General features: G+C 49.7%; 2 protein-coding genes and 2 long non-coding RNA genes across 6 annotated transcripts in view; 2 read left to right on the forward strand and 2 right to left on the reverse strand.

The window, feature by feature from the left end:
* Nucleotides 1-15,450, forward strand: part of tbc1d16 (TBC1 domain family, member 16) — a 28,894-nt gene extending 13,444 nt beyond the window's left edge. For both annotated transcript variants that reach the window (XM_064315703.1, XM_064315704.1), the window contains exons 4-12: nt 2,018-2,209; nt 2,838-2,985; nt 3,549-3,713; nt 4,103-4,251; nt 10,436-10,570; nt 11,318-11,504; nt 11,954-12,133; nt 14,116-14,262; nt 15,054-15,450. In XM_064315703.1, the coding sequence (XP_064171773.1) occupies nt 2,018-2,209; nt 2,838-2,985; nt 3,549-3,713; nt 4,103-4,251; nt 10,436-10,570; nt 11,318-11,504; nt 11,954-12,133; nt 14,116-14,262; nt 15,054-15,320 (1,570 nt within the window). In that variant the 3' untranslated portion in view covers nt 15,321-15,450. The remainder of the gene's footprint in view (nt 1-2,017; nt 2,210-2,837; nt 2,986-3,548; nt 3,714-4,102; nt 4,252-10,435; nt 10,571-11,317; nt 11,505-11,953; nt 12,134-14,115; nt 14,263-15,053) is intronic.
* The window catches only part of scpep1 (serine carboxypeptidase 1), a 397,664-nt gene that overhangs the window by 276,568 nt on the left and 101,482 nt on the right, over nt 1-19,614 (reverse strand). The gene's annotated exons all lie outside the window — the stretch shown is intronic.
* The window catches only part of LOC135243712 (uncharacterized), an 83,749-nt gene continuing 68,381 nt past the window's right edge, over nt 4,247-19,614 (reverse strand). The window contains exon 3 of one of the 2 annotated variants that reach the window (XR_010326761.1): nt 4,247-5,778. This is a non-coding gene — a long non-coding RNA (uncharacterized LOC135243712). Of the gene's footprint in view, nt 5,779-17,323; nt 17,395-19,614 lie in introns of those variants that run through there. The other variant, XR_010326763.1, reaches the window with a different exon arrangement.
* Nucleotides 17,321-19,360, forward strand: LOC135243713 (uncharacterized). The gene is made up of 2 exons (XR_010326764.1): nt 17,321-18,403; nt 18,444-19,360. It is a non-coding gene; the product is annotated as an uncharacterized LOC135243713 (long non-coding RNA).

Below are 19,614 nucleotides of genomic sequence, written 5' to 3' on the forward strand. Positions count from 1 at the left end.
TGGAGACTCTAAATTGTCCTTGGGGAATGAATGTGTGAGTGAATGGTGTGTGGGCCCTGCGATGTATTGGGCACCTGTCCATGGTGTATTCCTGCCTTTCACCCAATGAATGCTGGGATAGGCTCCAGCATCACTGTGACCCTGACCAGGTGTAAGCAGTTTAGGAAATGGATGGATGGTATGGATGGATGGACATTATTTGATATGTTACTGTACTCTATATTGACCTCTATTTCCATTAGATATCTCATTAAAAAGAAAAACAAACAAAAAAAGGTAATACAAATGATACAACACCAAGTTATTACGCATTACTTTCTACCATCGCGTGTACAAAGATTTCAATTTCATGAAAGAAAAAAATAAAGATTTAACCAAAATCAGCAACCATTTTAGAGACAGGAAACTGTAATCTGCTGCTTCAGTTGAACAACTGCTGACCAGATACCCAGTAACTATGGAAACCTGCAGCCCCTCTCGGTGTCGAGGATCGGGATTGGCTGCCCCTTTAACAGGCAGTAAATTCGGTTGTGCCATGGGAGCGGGTCGTCCCCGAGCCGCTCGTGACCCTCGCCCCTGGGTATCTGCGTGACGTCTGTGCCCGGGCCCTCTCGGGGGGGGGGGGGGGGGGGGGGTTACGTGGTGACTCACTCAGCCAGGGACTGCAGGCCCTCACCCTCTAACTGACACGCGTACAGTTTACCGGCCCCTTCCTGCACTGTCCTGATGAAGGCTTGGCAGGCGAAAAATTTCTGTGTTGCATTTAAGCTGTATTTTTTGGAGCACTACACCAGCTGTGCGAGTCTCACTTTCTTCAAGCTTTAATACCCTCTTTGTGACTCTGCACCTTAGCTATTGGGCACCCACCCAATACATGCATTTGTTAGGACATTGTAATGCTTCCTGAACACGCACAGCCCTTAGCGTGACGTCAGCCTGAACGCGTACCTTCACCGTCTCGAACCCCAACGCGCGCCTTGTACGCGTCTGTGACCCAACACTCGGCTCCGCCTGAACGCGCACCGCTCCCCTTTTTTTCGCTGAACGCACCCTTAGTGTCACCTTGGTGACGGTTCGGGAGAGCGCTCCTTCGCGTCTGCTGACCGTCCTCTCGATGAGCCTTGAGGAAACGGAGAACAAGGTTCCCAAACAGAGAGCAGCGAAACCCTTTTACTGTTCTCCCTTCGAAGCAGAACGGTCATGCTCGTCTTCACTTTAATACCGATATGTAGGGGGCGGAGTCTCCTGTTCAGCCGATAATGATTGAAGTATCAGTTCTTCTTTCTGATCATTGCTTATGCTTTTTTTTATATAAGGAGGCCAGGATTGCATACATACTGAGCGCTCGCTGTTTTGTGTGGGGGGGGAATGGAAGTGAGTGAATGTTTGTGATTGGCTGCTGCAGCTGACGTGGGACCACTGAGTGACCTGAGCTTACTGCTAAAAAAGCTGATATCAAAAAGCCCTGAGCAAGTGCAGTGTTGGACTTTCCCTTCAGTAATCAGATGGATTACAGATTACAGATGGATGGATTATATTGCAAATTCCAAATCTTGGGTCGAATCCAGACCGTGCCAGTGCCAACTGTGGCCGGTAGCTCCACGGGGTGTGAGAGTATTCAGTCTGTTAGGGGTCTGCGTTTCATCGCTCTTCAGCGACCCCTGCTGGTCGATCGGGCAGCCCTGGACTGCACGTTAAAGCTGCATGTGAAGGGTCTTCCTCTGACTCCACTCTGCGAGAGCTTAGCTGTAGTCTGCGGTGTGACGAGAAGCAGCTGGCGCCACCTCGTGTTTAGGAGGAGAACTGCGGGTATCTACACTCCCCCCCCAAATCGGCAGTGGGGTTCAGCATGAACCCAGCTAGCGGTTGCAGATAACTGGGAATTCCAAATTTAAGGTGGGAATTGGACATGCTCAGCCGTTGGGTGCCAAATTTCTATAAAAAAACTAAAAAATAAAACAAAGAGAGAGAGAGTGGGGTGCTGGAGTGTGACCCTTCTCCCGGTTCCTCACCTCAGGGACATGTGCGACGAGTCCATGACTCATTCAGCCAGCTCCGCCTCCAGCCTGGACAGCCACGCCCCCTCCGAGAACAGCCAATCGCAGGGGGTGCGGTGGGAGGAGCAGCAGAAGGTGATGGCCCTGGAGCAGCTGTGCGGAGTCTTCCGGGTCGACCTGGGTCACATGAGGTCCCTCCGCCTCTTCTTCAGGTGAGACACGAGGAGAGTCGGAGTGCGGCCCTGTCGGCCATTTTGACTCCTTTAGTTTAGTTATTTGTTGGTTCTCTTTTCTTTTTTTTTACCTCTACCTGCAATGAAGACTTCCAGGCTTTTTTGTTATTAACTTCATGAGCTAATACAGTGGTAACCAACCCTGTTCCTGGATACCTGCCATCCTGTGGTTTTTTTAATTTCAACCCTAATTTGGCACATCTGACTCTACTAATTAGCAGCTGAATGAGATCTCTAGCTGTTGAATGAGGTGATACTTTGGTATGGTTGGAATGAAACCCTGCAGGGCGGTAGATCTCCAGGAACAGGGCTGGTTACCACTGAGCTAATAGATACGTGGTCACAGTGGGTTGTCTTAGGAAGGAAAATGATTACCCGTTGCCAAGATAATCTACTGCTAAGATAGTGGCGTAACGCAAGAGCAACAAGGAATTTGCACTTTTAGTGGCCAGTGATCTTCAAAAGGAAATGCTGCAAGCTATGTGCTACACTGATTAATAAAGACAATGCGATAGAATGCGAGAGGACAGATGAGCCTAGCATGCTGGCTGCTGTGACTGCGCTGCGTTGCGGAGACTTACCCCGCTCTCTCTCCATGTTCTGACAGTGACGAGGCCTGCACCAGCGGCCAGCTGGTCATCGCCAGCAGGGAGAGTCAGTACAAGATCCTGCACTTCCACCACGCCGGCCTGGACAAGCTGGCGGAGGTCTTCCAGCAGTGGAAGTACTGCCGCGAGACCCAGCTCAAAGACCAGGTGAGTGGACCCAATACTGATCTCCCCGGGCTTCCGTATTACCCCTGACTGATCCCCCCTACCACAACACTGATCCGCCATACCACAACACTGATCCCCATACCAAAACACTGATCCCCATACCCCAACACTGATCCCCCATACCCCAACACTGATCCCCCGTACCACAACACTGATCCCCCATACCACAACACTGATCCGCCATACCCCCAACACTGATCCCCTGTACCACAACACTGATCCTCGTACCAAAACACTGATCCCCCATACCCCAACACTGATCCGCCGTACCAAAACACTGATCCCCACACAACAGCACTGATCTCCTGTAACACAACACCGATCCCACATACCATAACACTCTCTCTCTCTCTTTCTCCCCATTTCCTCCTCCCCTCTCTCTCTCCCTATTCCCTCCTCCCCTCTCTCTCTCTCTCTCTCCCCATTCCCTCTTTCCCTACTCTCTCTCCTCTGCTCTCTCCCTCTCTCTCTCCCTCCCTCTCTCTCTCTCCTCCCCTCTCCCCCTCTCCCTCTCTCACCTCGCCCCGCCCCGCCCCTCCCAGGTTTCGGAGGAGAAGTCCTGCATGCAGTTCTCCATCCGCCGCCCCACCCTGCCGTCGGCAGAGACCCACCCTGAGGAGCGGCTGTACCGCCGCCTGGACGTGGCCACCTGGCTCAGACACCTCAACCACAGCGGCCAGGTGGAGGAGGAGTACAAGCTGCGCAAGGTGAGGGAGAGCGCCCTCTACCTGCAGGTATATGTGGTTTATAAGGCCAGAACCTTTCCCCACTGAGGCGACCAGGAGCCCATACAGGAGTGCTATGTATCGACTGCATTCTCTCAGCACTTACAGATACGCGCACGTTTGAATTCTTCATATTTGAGGCCACAGTTAATCATAGACAATAAAGGGCTACTATTGATTTGATGACTCACACACCCGTGCACAGATACCCACACACACATATACACAGACACAGACACACACACACACGCACACACACAGACACACACATGTGCACACACACACATGCTCACAGACACACAGGCACACACACAGACACACACACACACACACACACTCACTCTGATTCTGAAGGCATCTCTCTCTGTTAGGCCATCTTCTTCGGGGGGATCGACCCGGCGATCCGTGGGGAGGTGTGGCCATTCCTGCTGCAGTACTACAGCTGCGACTCCACGTCGGAGGAGCGGGAGGCCTGGAGGCTCCAGAAACGCGGAGAGTACCAGGAGATCCAGCACAGGAGGTACGGAGACTCCCACACGCCACATCAGACACGTAGCAAGCACAAGGAGATCCAGCACAGGAGGTACAGGGTCTATAACGCTCCACATCAGAACCAGGAGATCCAGCACAGGAGGTACGGAGACTCCCACACGCCACATCAGAAACGTAGCGAGCACAAGGAGATCCAGCACAGGAGGTACAGAGTCTATAACACAGAGTCTCTCACGCTCCACATCAGAACCAGGAGATCCAGCACAGGAGGTACAAAGCCTCTGACGGATCTTTCCATTACAGCTGTTTTATCACATGGTTACTCGCTCATGCAGTTACGTTGTTTCTCAAAGGCTTTTGAAAAGCAGAACATGTAAGATTATAAGATCGGAATCATTTTGCAAATTTGCAATTTGATGTTTACTATCCCAAAGGCAATTTTGGACCAGGTATGAACAACTTTCCCATGATTATGTACATTCCAGCATTTCATAGGCAATTCAAATGAATGGCCTGAAACTTTCTGGATTAGTATCGTCCACCATATTCGAGTGGCAATTTACAATTAAGCAGTTTAGCAGACGCTCTTAGCCAAAGTATCTTGTAAAAGTGCATTTCACGTACATATACATATATATTGTTGCTTCCGCTCCAACGTCTCCTGTCTTCTGGATGGTCTCCAGTTCTTTAGTGTAACTGAGTTAATGATTTCTGTATGATCTCCCTACGCGCCGGAAAAATCCTTGGAGGTATGCCACCCAGACACACCTTATCCGGCTGTATATTTGCTCTTGACGTTTCTCTCAGTGCTTCCTGTGTGTCTGTGGCAGGTGCCGTTATAAGTGAGCGTTTCGGTGGGACGGTAAATTGCCGAGCACGTCTGCAATGTTTAATTATAAAACGAACCCTCTCTCCTAACATTCCTGTTACTCTTTTTGTTTTTTACTGTAATATTGAAAAAAGCTACCTCAGCTTGTTTTTTTTTTAACCTTCTGGGTAATTAGCTTCTCAGGGAGTCCTCTGGCAGATCTTCACTCATTTTGGTCCTGCAGGGCGTTTTACGACAGGGTTGAATCATTACTCTCTGTGTTCCCTTTATTAGTGACCCTGTGCTGGCCCCCTGGTCCTTAAACGTTTTCATAAAGTTGCCGTTCGCCCGCCGCTGGGACCTCTCGTCCGGTCGGCGTTCGTTGGCTTTGGAATGCGCGTGGGCCGCTCGGCTAAAATGAGCCGCCCCCCGCGTCCCGTCGAGTGCCCCGCTGCTGAAGGGCCGCTCCAATCGAATGTCTCCCTGAAAGAATTTCCCGCTGTAAGGAGTTTGAGTTTGAAAGGCCGCACGTCAGAATGGTTTTGGCCTCTTTGCTGTTGAGGAGGGGGATAGTCAGAAATACCTCAGATGTGGTGGGACGTGTGGCGCAGCCCGTAGGGTGGCAGACACTCGAACTGCATGCGAGGGCCCCTCCCCTGAGTTTGGTGGTGGTGGTGGTTTGGGGGGTTGGGGGGGTCCCATCCGCAACCGAGGCACTGTCTCTTGCCCTCTCTGCTTTCCGCCCATCTGAATAAAGCAAAGAATATGGAGAAAAAGAAACTGTGATCACGTACTCATCACATACCCCCAAGTCCCTCACCCCTGTCAGCTGCTCACAGCATCCCTTTGGCTAATTTTCACTCCAATTTTCTTTATCCTGGAACTCTTTCCCAGTTAATAGAGGGACATTTGATATCGGCCATTGTTTATGTTGCCTTTTCCACAGGTGATGTTGTAGAGACTAGTCTAGGAGCCTACTGGTAGGCTGACATCAGATCCTAATGGCCTATAGCACACTATACTCCTGTTTGAGTTCTCCTCTGGATTTCAGACAGTAATTTAATCCACATACTGTATCCACTTTAGGGCATAGATAGAGGATGACGTGATGCTATTTATTGCCAATGTTAGGTTTCCTGTGAGGTTATAGGGTCACACCACCTCTTTCTGCTGTCATTTCAATCCCTTTTCTGTCCATCTGTGCTTCACTCATTCCTGTCCCCTCTAGGTAAGTGTCTGTTATGGCAGTTACGTTTAAATTCTTAGCCAGCCCATCTGCTGATGTGTGCACTGTGCTGCTGTGGACACAGTGCCTGTGATCTTTTCAGAACCTTTACACAGTTTACCAAGCGTGTCTGTGATCTTTACAGAACCTTTACACAGTTTACCAAGTGTGTCTGTGATCTTTACAGAACCTTTACACAGTTTACCAAGCGTGCCTGTGATCTTTACAGAACCTTTACACAGTTCACCAAGTGTGTCTGTGATCTTTACAGAACCTTTACACAGTTCACCAAGTGTGTCTGTGATCTTTACAGAACCTTTACACAGTTCACCAAGTGTGTCTGTGATCTTTACAGTGTTGCTGTGAGTTTACCAAGTGTGTCTGTGATCTTTACAGTACCTTTACAGTTTACCAAGCGTGTCTGTGATCTTTACAGAACCTTTACACGGTTCACCAAGTGTGTCTGTGATCATTACAGAACCTTTACACAGTTTACCAAGCGTGCCTGTGATCTTTACAGAACCTTTACACAGTTCACCAAGTGTGTCTGTGATCTTTACAGAACCTTTACACAGTTCACCAAGTGTGTCTGTGATCTTTACAGAACCTTTACACAGTTCACCAAGTGTGTCTGTGATCTTTACAGTGTTGCTGTGAGTTTACCAAGTGTGTCTGTGATCTTTACAGTACCTTTACAGTTTACCAAGCGTGTCTGTGATCTTTACAGAACCTTTACACGGTTCACCAAGTGTGTCTGTGATCATTACAGAACCTTTACACAGTTCACCAAGTGTGTCTGTGATCTTTACAGAACCTTTACACAGTTCACCAAGTGTGTCTGTGATCTTTACAGAACCTTTACACAGTTCACCAAGTGTGTCTGTGATCTTTACAGAGTGTTGCTGTGAGTTTACCAAGTGTGTCTGTGATCTTTACAGAATGTTGCTGTGAGTTTACCAAGTGTGTCTGTGATCTTTACAGAATGTTGCTGTAAGTTTAGCAAATGCATCTGATATTTACAGAATGTTTCTGCGAGCTTGCAGTGTGTCATTGATCATTCATGTGATATATATATATATACATATATATGTCATGTGATTTTCACATGCAGGTCATCCTCATCTACAACCACTCAGCATGTGGTGCCATTGCAGATTTTATGACTTGCAGCATAAATACAAATGACCTTTGTTCTTTTATAAATATTTGTGTGTGGGGATATGGGGGGGGGGGGTTCCCTGGGGTACAAACCCGTAAGAGCGAATCATGTCATATCATTTTCATCTGAAATGCATCAAAGGCATCATACAACGGTCTCTGTTGAACGGAAAGTCTGTGGTAAACTATGGCAGTTTGTCACAAGGTAGCAGACTGTTAGAGAAGATAGGACCATGAGTCAGACCCGAGTCAGTATTCCTTTTCCAAAATATATATCTGTGTGCGTGTTTGCAGCTATGCCTGTTTCCATTAGACGTGTGTATAGATAAGTTTTGTCATTTAGAGCATCATTCGCAGGTTTTGCAATGTTTACTTACTGGATAAAATGGAAAAACCTGAACGGCTACGATTTTTAGAGATGGCTTGAGCTTTTAACATTTTATTTGGTGTTAAACAGTTGCGCAAGTTAAGCGAATGTTTGCACGCAAGCCATGGGGGGGGGGGGGGTACCGTAAAACTTTATAACAAACATTTAACATGAACACACCCTGTGATGATTAATAATTACTATAAAATGTAATACTTTACTTTACTAGTGTTTGTTCAACGGTAGCACATACGTTGTCTCAGTATCACAGACTGTCTCAGTGGATCAGCTCTGCTGATCTTGCTATAAGTTTCTAAGGATATTCTGCCTCAACAGAAAAATAGCTGTACAAACACAAGTACAAAGTGATTATTTTCCTTACTCAGAAGGTAAAGGTTATTATACTTATTGTACTTTGCATCATCGTCCTGGTGTTGTAGCTTGTACTGCCCCCTAGTTTAACTTAGTATAGGTTAGGTCAGAGTAATGTTCACTGTGTGAACTGGACTTAATGTGTTCATGGCTATGAGTAACTGTTACAAAATGAGTATTGTACCTTATGTGTTTTGTAGTTGTTCGAATGACCTTCAATATGTACTTTTGTACGTCGCTTTGGATAAAAGTAGCGGCCAAATAAATGGTGGCAGGTAAAAGAGTGAGGTGCGGGACTGTTGGTTTATCACACGAGAGAGAGGGAGAGAGAGAGAAAGAGAGAGAGAGAGAGAGAGTGCAGTTATAAAGGAGGTTTGACTTGGCTGTGAGCCTGCTCCTTCATAGGAAGGCTGTTGAGGAGTTTGTTTCTGTAATAATGGCGGTAAAACCGGGATGGGCTCTCGACGGCGGGTCTGCTTGGCGGGAGGCGTTGGCCTGTTTGCCAGCCTGCTCCCCAGGGTCCGTGGGGGGGAGGGGCAGGCTGGCAAAAGCACAGGCGCCAGGAGAGGCGGCGTGGCGCTAACCCGCGCGGTTGCGTGGAGTTGCATCAGTCGCCGTGTTTTTCTTCGGCGGCGCTCAGCAAAACAAACGCGGGTCTCCTCGGGACGTCCCCCCCTCCCCCCCCGCGGTCCTGGGGGCGAGCGGAGCCCATCTGCGCGGCTCCTCCGCCAGGGACGGGCCTGCACCCCCGGGGTGGGTGGGGGGGGGGGGGGGGCGCGTTACATCAGGCTTTCCCTACCGCTCGTCCGCGCGACTCAGCGTAGCGGCATCTCTCAGCGCCAGCCCAACCCGTCCTCTCTCTGCTCCCAGGTCTCAGTCACCTGCTGCCTCTAACTCCGTCTCTCTATTGAAATCAATTTTTCATCTTTTTTTTTTTTTTTTGAATAAACATGACAAGAAACATTTTTTAAAAAATGTGTAAGTGAAAGTGTTTCTGGGGGAAAGGGCTTGTATCATTGTCTCTGTGTCAAAGTTAAAGCCAAATACGGATGAAATCCAGATGGTCCCAGTGAGAGTAATAAAATTCGTACTCCAGGACAAAATGAGGGATTTTTATAGTTAGTTCAAGGTTGCCCCTTAATTTGTAAATGGTAGGAAAATGGAAATTAAATTGTCACTTATTGTCTGTATCAAATTCCCAGCCTCCCTTATGTCTGGAGGCACAGACCCAGGAGCGTTTCCACAGCTGCAGGTCAATGAGAGAAAAAGACCCATGCAGTGTTTTAACTGTAAAGTGTTCAAACATACAGTATTCTGAATATACAGTATCATAAGCTCACAGTACTCTAACTGCACAGTATTCTAAACATACGGTACTCTAACTGCACAGTATTCTAAACATACGTTATTCTAACTGCACAGTATTCTAAACATACGTTATTCGAACTGCACAGTATTCTAAACATACGGTACTCTAACTGCACAGTATTCTAAACATACGGTATTCGAACTGCACAGTATTCTAAACATACGGTATTCTAACTGCACGGTATTCTAAACATACGGTATCCTAACTGCACAGTATTCTAAACATACGGTATTCGAACTGCACAGTATTCTAAACATACAGTATGCTCACTGTTCTAACAGCACAACATTCTAAATGTACAGTACTCTAAATGCACAGTATGCTAACCCAACAGTATTCCAAATGCACAGCACTGTAACCACACAGTATTCCAACCATGCAGTACTTTCACTGCACAGTGTTCTAAAAGTACAGTATTCTAGCCATACAGTATTCTAAAAGTACATATTGTAACCCTACAGTATTCTAACCGCAGAATACTCTAACTATACAGTATTTTAACCATATAGTATTCCAACCACACAGTATTATAAAAGTACAGTATTCTAACCATGTAGTACTCTAACTCTGCACCATTCCAACCACACGGTATTCTAAAAGTACAGTATTCTAAACCTACAGAATTCTAACCGCAGAGTACTACATATTCTAACCATATAGTATTCCAACCATACAGTCCTCCAACTGTACAGAATTCACATGTACCATATTGTAACCATACAGTATTTCACAAACTTTCTGTTAGTCACTTCAGAAATCAGGCACAATTAATGGCAAGTTGCCAAATAGTGCGATATGCTAGCAAGATCAGTTTCATTTTGCTGATGTCCAAAAAGCACTAGAGCCCAGAGCTGATGTTCATAAAGCACTAGACCACAGGCCATCTGTTAACCCCCCTGTGTCTCACTCTCAGGTTGTCCATGAGCCCGGAGGAGCACAGCGAGTTCTGGAGAAAGGTCCAGTTCACTGTGGATAAGGACGTGGTGAGGACGGACCGCAGCAACCACTTCTTCAGGGGGGAGAACAACCCCAACGTGGAGATAATGAGGTTTGAGCCCCCCCCCCCCCCCCCCATTGTACAGCCCACAGGATAACATGTAGTCTTCAACACTTGTTTCCAACATGGCCCTTAATGGAATATCGCAAATCCTCCACATCATCATGATAGCAATAGTCTGATAGCACACGCTTGGTTTTATCTGGTTGGTTTTATTTTTGACTTTTTTGTGAAATGTACAAGTTTTATTTTGCGAGTTTGCGCTCAGAAGTGCCCTGCCTTTACCGCCAGTAATAATTTGGTTCATATTGAGCTGCATCTAACTGCTAAGAGATGATGTGAGGTAATGGGGCGGCGGGGGGGGGGTTGGATTAAATGCCTTTCTGATGGGGTTCATTTCACACGTTGTGTAGCCCTGGGCTGAAAAAAAGCATCCTAGACGATTCATCGCCTCGGGCTAAAAGAGCCGCTAGCCCCCCGGGCTAAATTTCGTCCCACACCCGTGTCCCGCGTGGAACGGCACTGACCTCAGCGTGTGGAGCTACCGTAGCCCCGTCGGGCGTTGGGGGAGGACACTGAAGTCCGTGTAGCCGGAGAACTCCCGAAAGCGGACTGACGGAGCATTCTAATCCGCTAGCCAGTCAGCCCTGGGCTAGGGGACGCTAGCGCGGCGGGACGCTAGCGCAGGATTAGCGCCGCTAGCCTAGCGCTAGGAGAAGCGCGGAAGCGCCTGTGACTTGGTGAGCACGCGGGGTGCTGAGGCGGAGGTGCTGATTGGCCCGGTCTCTGCTCGCGCAGGCGGATCCTGCTGAACTACGCGGTGTTTAACCCTGGGATGGGGTACTGCCAGGGCATGTCGGACCTGGTGGCCCCCCTGCTCACGGAGGTCCAGGACGAGAGCGACACCTTCTGGTGCTTCGTGGGCCTGATGGAGAACACCATCTTCATCAGCTCCCCCCGAGACGAGGACATGGAGAGGCAGCTGGTGAGCTCACACATACGCACGCACGCACGCACGCACGCACGCACGCACGCACGCACGCACGCACGCACGCACGCACGCGCGACACACTCGCACACACTAACATGTGTGTGAGTGTGTGTTTAAGAGTGTGTGTATGTGTGTGTAAAGCTGATGACAGTGTGTGTGTGTGTATGTGTGTGTTAATGTGTTGTGTATAGTGTGTGTGTGTAATGTGTGAGTGTGTGTGTATGTGTATAATGTGTGTGTGTATATGTGTATAATGTGTGTATGTGTATAATGTGTGTGTGTAGTATGTGTATAATGTGTGTGTGTGTATAATGTGTGTGTGTGTGTAATGTGTGTGTGTGTGTGTGTGTAGTGTGTGTGTGTGTGTGTATGTGTATAATGTGTGTAATATGTGTGTGTGTGTATGTGTGTATGTGTATAATGTGTGTGTGTGTCATGTGCAGATGTACTTGCGGGAGCTCCTGCGGCTCATGCTGCCCAGGTTCCACCAGCACCTGACCCAGCTGGGGGAGGACGGGCTGCAGCTGCTCTTCTGCCACCGCTGGGTGCTGCTCTGCTTCAAGAGGGAGTTCCCTGACACCGAGGCCCTGCGCATGTGGGAGGCCTGCTGGGCCCACTACCAGGTACACACGCATACACACGCACACACACGCTAGCATACATACATACATACGCATGCATACATACATACACACGCACACAGTGTATATACACACTGTACATACACACGCACACGTACACACACATGCATACATACATACACACGCACATACACACATACACGCGCGCTTACAAGCACATTACACACACACACACACACACACACATACACACACACATGCATGCACACACACATGCACACACACACACACACACGCATGCACACACACACACTGTATATACACACTGTACATACACACGCACACGTACACACACGCACACACACATACACACGCGCTTACAAGCACATTACACACACACACGCACACACACGCATACACACACGCACGCACACACACACGCACACACACACACACATTATACACACTCACACACACACACACATTATACACACACGCACATTACACACACACACACACACACATACATACACATGCACACACACACACACACACACGCACATACGCATACACACACGCACACATACACACACATACATACACACACACACACACATATTACACACACTACACATACACGCACATTACACACACACACACACAGTATACACACAAATGCACGCACGCACACACAGTATACACACACACGCATGCACGCAAACACACAGTATACACACACAAAGTTGTACCTTTGGCCTTTCCCTGGCTAATTCATGACAGAGCCAGCATTTTCCTAATCTAATTTGGCAGGCACACAGCACCCTGACTGAGCTGGCATTACTGCACAGTGACGTCCTAGCCGCGGCTCCCTCAGCTCGGGTGCAAGGAACACTTAATGCGCGTGTTGCTAATAACCCACATAATGCCTCACAGGTGATAGTGTAAACAAACAAGTGACCAGTGTTCCCTGGAGAGAGGCTGCATGCCGAGCGCTTTCGCGATGGTGGGTCTCTCCGTCCCGCGGGGAAACGGGCTTCCAAACCACACACGCAGCTAGTATACACACACCGCTCCCGTTTCCGTGGCAACCGCTGACCTCCTTCTGGCCTCGCACATTCAGACTTCCCAGAATTCCTCTCTGAGCGAGAGGCACCTGACCTTGCGAGCGTTTCCCCCGGCAGTGTGAGAGATGGAGAGACAGAGCGGTGGAGCGAAACGCTCTCCTAACAGTATAACAGGGTCTCCACAAAGAGGGGATGATTTCAACTGCTCTCCTGACAGTACGACAGGGTCCCCACAAAGAGGGGATGATTTCAACTGCTCTCCTAACAGTATGACAGGGTCCCCACAAAGATGGGATGATTTCAACTGCTCTCCTAACAGTATGACAGGGTCCCCACAAAGAGGGGATGATTTCAACTGCTCTCCTAACAGTACGACAGGGTCCCCACAAAGAGGGGATGATTTCAACTGCTCTCCTAACAGTACGACAGGGTCCCCACAAAGAGGGGATGATTTCAACTGCTCTCCTATGCAGTCACATGTCAACACACGGCGCACACGCCATAAACGCAAACCACAGCCATGCTAACACACACCCGCTAACGTTTAAATGCGCACGGCTAGGTAAACACAGCAGTGTCAACACACTGTCAAGTGTAAACGCGCACACACACACACAGGTAGATATGCGCACTATGTAACCACACTGTTGAGCTGTGTAAACACACACGTTAGGTAAACACACACACGCTACCGAACGCATGCACATACTGGCAGGTGTTCTTTTGCTGGCAGATTTCTACATACACACACACACAGACACACTCACACTCAAGTAACTTTAGGTTACAAGACCAACTCCTTACCGATTATACTACACTGTGGCCTACACACACGCACAAACACACTCACACACACACTCACACATACAAATAGTCACACACAAACACACTCACACAAACACATACACACCACCATTGTTCTGGCCTCTGAGACGTGTTTGCGTGGCTCTCCCCCCACAGACAGACTACTTCCACCTCTTCCTGTGCGTGGCCATCATCGTGCTGTACGGGGAGGACGTCACCGAGCAGCAGCTGGCCACGGACCAGATGCTCCTGCACTTCAGCAACCTGTCCATGCACATGAATGGGGAACTGGTACTGCGCAAGGTAACACCGTGACTGGCCACAGGGGGCGCTGTGTTCATTTAGGGAAGTGTGTTTGAGTACATGATGAACTGGTGCTGCGCAGGGTAATGCCACGACTGGCCACAGGGGGCACTGTGCTCGTTTAAGGGCAGTGTGTAAGAGTACATGATGAACTGGTGCTGCGCAAGGTAATGCCACGACTGGCCACAGGGGGCGCTGTGCTCGTTTAAGGGCAGTGTTTAAGAGTACATGATGACCAGATCAGGCCCTTCAGCACACACTCGGCTTGCCGTTCGCCCATACTCTTAGAACCTTAATGAAATCCCCTGATAGGACCAGGAGTGCCTCGCCGCCTGTCCTGGGAGTGCGATCCCTGCGGCAGGCTACACACTTGTTTGCCAAGATGGAAAAATGTGAATGTTTTTAGCTTTTAGAGTCCCTTCTTTTCATTACAGGCATTTAGCAGACGCTCTTATCCAGAGCGACTTACACAACCTTTACATAGCATTTACATCGTATCCATTTATACAGCTGGATATATACTGAAGCAATTCCGGTTAAGTACCTCGCTCAAGGGTACAATGGCGGTGTCCTTACCTGGGAATCGAACCTGCGACCTTTTGGTTACAAGCCCAGTTCCTTACCCACTGTGCTACACTCCGTCCAGGAGTGTAGCACTCTTCAAATTGGCAGAAAAAGAAAATCAAGGGGAATAAAAAATTAGAAAAACTGTTTTGACATTCATCTTTTTTCCCGAATGTGTTTGTTCCCTTCTTTACTTGTTTTTCTCCCTCCCTCCCTCCCATCCCCAGGCCCGCAGCCTGCTCTACCAGTTCCGTCTCCTACCCAGAATCCCCTGCAGCCTGCACGACCTGTGCAAGCTGTGCGGCCCCGGCATGTGGGACAGCCGCTACATCCCGGCCGTGGAATGTTCCGGAGAGCACGCCGACTCGCAGAGCTGCCCCTATGGAGGCACCGTCACGCCCCTGCCGCCCCCCTCCCCCCTCCCGGCCCCCCCCGCCGAGGGCAAGAGGGGCTCCAAGACCCGGGACATCTTCAACTTCCGGAAGCAGTCCTGAGCGCGGAGCCCGGCCAGGAGGAGGGGGGGGGGGGACGAAAACTTTTAACGCGGAAAATACCCGCTGTGGGTTCCACCTTACCCCCGCCCCCTCCCCCCCACCCCATATTACACTCTACCAGGGGGGTGCAGAGGGGTGGTGGACAGGGTCGTTTCTCTGTGCGTTCTGTTTTTAAAACTGAAAACCGCTCTGTTAAAATGGAATACGCGTAGGACCCGGTACATCAAACGAAGGCCGCGCCCGGCCCTGTTCTGACTCCCGGACAGAGGGGGGCGCTGTGGGCCTCGGCACAGCAGCTTGCCCTGTGGGACAAACTGGGCCACACAATCAGTATGTTAATCTTATCTTTAAAAATGGCAGGCTTCCCACCCGGTAAGTCTGGGTACAGTTTCGGATGTTGGACGGCTCATCACAACAACAAGTATAACAATATACCCCCATGAACATACACACGTGAAGCTGTTTCTGCGGCCTGATTGGCCGGATCTCGCCTCGATCTTATCAGAAGGCCACGTGTGGGTCCTTTTGTTTTGTTTTTTTTTCTCGTTGTTTTTGTTTTTATCCAACTCGTCCCTGCAGTAAAGTCAGCCTTGTATACAGTATATGCTCACAGTGTGCTTACAGACACAGAGTCCTCTGTAGTCCTTTAGACTGCATGAATAAACCATTGTAGGAGGAGGAGGAGACGTTACTTGTTTGCAGAAACGACAGAGCGATGGTAAACTGAGGAGGGGAACCAATCAACGGCATCAATCTGAGCGGGACCTGCCAGTCTCTCCCTCTCTATCTGACAGCCTGCAGCTTTTTTTTTTTTTTTTCGAAAATGTTTTTTGTTTCTCCCCCTCCCCCCCCCCTTCCCACTTGCCGTTTTGCGAGAGGGACAGAAAGGGACAAGTTCACACCTCTGTGAAGAGGACGGAATGTTCCGGAGAGGAGAAGAGAGGGTCAGACGCGTCGGAGACCTTGCGCCCCTGCTCCCTGGAGAAGCCGCGGGATCCGTTCCTGGTTTTGGCTCTCACTCAGCACCGGGGTGCTGAGCAAGTTCCAGCGCCTGTTCAACCGACACATCTCTGTCTGTAGCTTTATTCAGACATAAGCCCAGTACCAAAACAGACCTGCCAGTTCTCTAGCCTAGAAGTACGTTAGGAAAGACTGGCATCTTCAATTGCTTACACAAAACACCGGCATATGCCAGGGGCCCACTTCTGGGTTATGATCCAAATCCAGATACAGCACACCCCCCTTACTCCTCGCTCAGTTTATCATTTAAAAAGCAGCGCGGAGTCACCTCAGCTGGGTTCCAGAGTCTGAATGTGCGGCCGAATTTTAAGGTTGAGCAGTCCCTGCCACCGTCCCAGTACCAGGGTTCCAGAGCGCTGAGGTCGACGCCCACAGCAATGCGGTTCAAAAATGTTTAATTTAAAGCCGTTTGTTCAGGATCAGTAGGCGCCGGAAAAATCTGCAATAACGAGGCAATAAGGTGAATTTTACTGGGGTCCGGGAAATACGTCAAACCCATTCGCTGCTGGTGAAAACCCAGCGGCAGGGGGTGGGGGGGGTTTGGGGCGATTTATCGAACCCGTGTCCGGGCGTGTGAAACTCGCCGGAGTTTTCAGTCAGGCTGTGAAACCCACATCCTGCCGATTTCTCTCCCGTTAGTCCGAAGGCCGCGGCGGGCGCCTTCTCTTCGGAAACGCGAAACGGCTGCAGATTAAAAACCGCCACGGTTTCACCGCCTGACGTTCCCCTCCGCCTGACGTTCCCCTCCGCCTGACGTTCCCCTCCGCCTGACGTTCCCCTCCGCCTGACGTTCCTGTCCGCCTGACGTTCCCCTCCGTCTGACGTTCCCCTCCGCCTGACGTTCCCCTCCGCCTGGCGTTCCCCTCCGCCTGACGTTCCCCTCCGCCTGACGTTCCCCTCCGCCTGGCGTTCCCCTCCGCCTGACGTTCCCTCGCCTGGCGTTCCCCTCCGCTGCGTCCTCCTCTCCTCCTCCATGACGTTCCCGTCCGTCTGACGTTCCCCTCCATCTGACGTTCCCCTCCATCTGACGTTCCCCTCCATCTGACGTTTCTGACTGAGGAGCAGAACGCATCACGCACAGGTACACACCTCCTCTCTCCACAGCACTACCGCTACCACTAGCACTAGCATTAGCATTACATTATAGCCACTTAGCAGACGCTCTTATCCAGAGCGACTTACACAACTTTCTTTACACAGCATTTACACTGCATCCATTCATACAGCTGGATGTATACTGAAGCAATGCAGGTTAAGCACCTTTTGCTCACGGGTACAACGGCCTGGGAATCGAACTTGGTTAGATGACCAGCTCCTTACCCTCTATTCTTAGTGCATTAGCGTATACATTTAAGCAGAAGCCAAGGGTTCTGGGGCTCTGGCTATCAGGTGAATTTTGAGTGGCACAGAGGTACAGTATTTAAAACCTATTTTGTTTGCCTTTTCTGTGTGATACGTTTTACAGTTGCGTTGGAGACGGGTACGGTAATTAGAGAGAGAGGAGCTGTAGCAGAACACCCCCTCCCCCCCCACCCCCCCCGTACCCCCGGGGCACGGAGAGGGCCTCAACGGGAATCTTCATTAAATATTATGGTAGGAGCAAAAGCAAATAAGGACGTTAAAGGATTACATTTGTCTGTGCGCGCTGCACCTACGCTAGCGAGAGGCGCCAGATCAGAGAGAGAGAGAGAGAGAAATGAGGACAGTCCTTACGGTTACAGCTCTCCACGGTGCGTTTGAAGTGCCACTCTCCCGGGGGAGGGGGGGTGTGTGGGATCTCTCCCACATTCGCGGTTAGAATGTAACATTAGCAGCTCAAAGCCTCGCTCTCTCGATGTGCGATCTTTGATAAACGGCGCGGGTTGTGTAATGGCCTCTCGGCCTCTGACAGACACTGTCGGAGGCTAGCTGAGGCTAGCAGAGGCTCATTGAGTTTAGCAGGGGGTAGCAAAGGTTAGCTGAGGCTAGCTGAGGTTAGCAGGGGCTAGCAGAGGCTAACTGAGGCTAGCAGAGGTTAGCAGGGGCTAGCAGAGGTTAGCTAAGGCTATCTGAGGCTAGCAGAGGTTAGCTGAGACTAGCTGAGGTTAGCAGGGGCTAGCAGAGGTTAGCTGAGGCTAGCAGAGGTTAGCTGAGGCTAGCTGAGGCCGCTGAGAAACAGGAGCTCTCACGGGGGCCAGAAACAGAGCAGACCACCTCAGGGGGCGGTCCCGCCAGATCACGTACATGCGTGTGCGTGTGTGCATGTGCTCATGAATGTACACCTGCTGATCTTCTGCGAGTCGGCGTGTGACCCCGCGTGTACACGCGTTTGGCGCGTGTATTCGGGTCTGCTGTCAGCGGCCAATCGGAGAGCTTCGTTTCACAGAGCGATCGGCGCCGACCTGCTACCGATATCCATGTTGCCACGGCGAGAACGGACACTCGTGGGAGCAGTGCATGTTGGGAGGACGTCGTGCAGAGCAGGGTGAGATCAGCTGCTGCTGATAAGACCGTGAATATCATAACCCTGCTCGCCGCACATTCGCTGATGGCTCGATTGGCAGACGTGTGCATGTTCGTAATCAAACGATTGTGAAATCATCACGATGACACTCACTGATAAACATACAGTATGGAGAGGAAAGGGAAGTTATGAAATAGTGGTTATCGCTCCTGTGTGAGTGTGTGTTGTGTGTTGTGTGTGTCTGTGTCTGTGAGAGAGAGTGAGCGAGAGAGAGGAGGAGACAGATGTGCTTCCGCCTAGACTGTGAGAAATACTCTGAAATCAGAAAAAACATTTCAGGACATTTTCTAAATTTATAAACACATTTCCTTCCCTGACAAATGTGGAAAAGCTGCAAATCCCTCTGGCAGAAGGGTCAAGGGTCAGAACAGGAAGTCTCGGCCTGTCACAACCAGAGGGACAGCGAGTAACCACTCAGCAAGAATATGACGACTGCACAGATAAACAATGTATTATCCGTTCCACTTACAGCAAGTATTATAATTACGGTTAATAAATAAAGGCTTTCAATATTCTTTTTTCCTTCTTTTTGAAATTGTTTTTATACATAATGCTTTGGCAACATTTGCTACACATGCCAATAAAATTGAGAGAGAGAGAGAGAGAGAGAGAGATTTGAGCTCTTCATTCTCACATCCAAAAGGAATTAGTGGGTTTGGGGCCCTTATCTCTGAGGAAGAGTACAGTAATGAAACTGGAAGACCCCAGTGTGTGTGTCTGTGTGTGTGTGTGTGTGCATGTGAGCATGTGTGTGCGCTACACACACCGGCT

Source organism: Anguilla rostrata, chromosome 17, assembly GCF_018555375.3.
Source record: "Anguilla rostrata isolate EN2019 chromosome 17, ASM1855537v3, whole genome shotgun sequence".
NCBI lineage: Eukaryota > Metazoa > Chordata > Actinopteri > Anguilliformes > Anguillidae > Anguilla > Anguilla rostrata.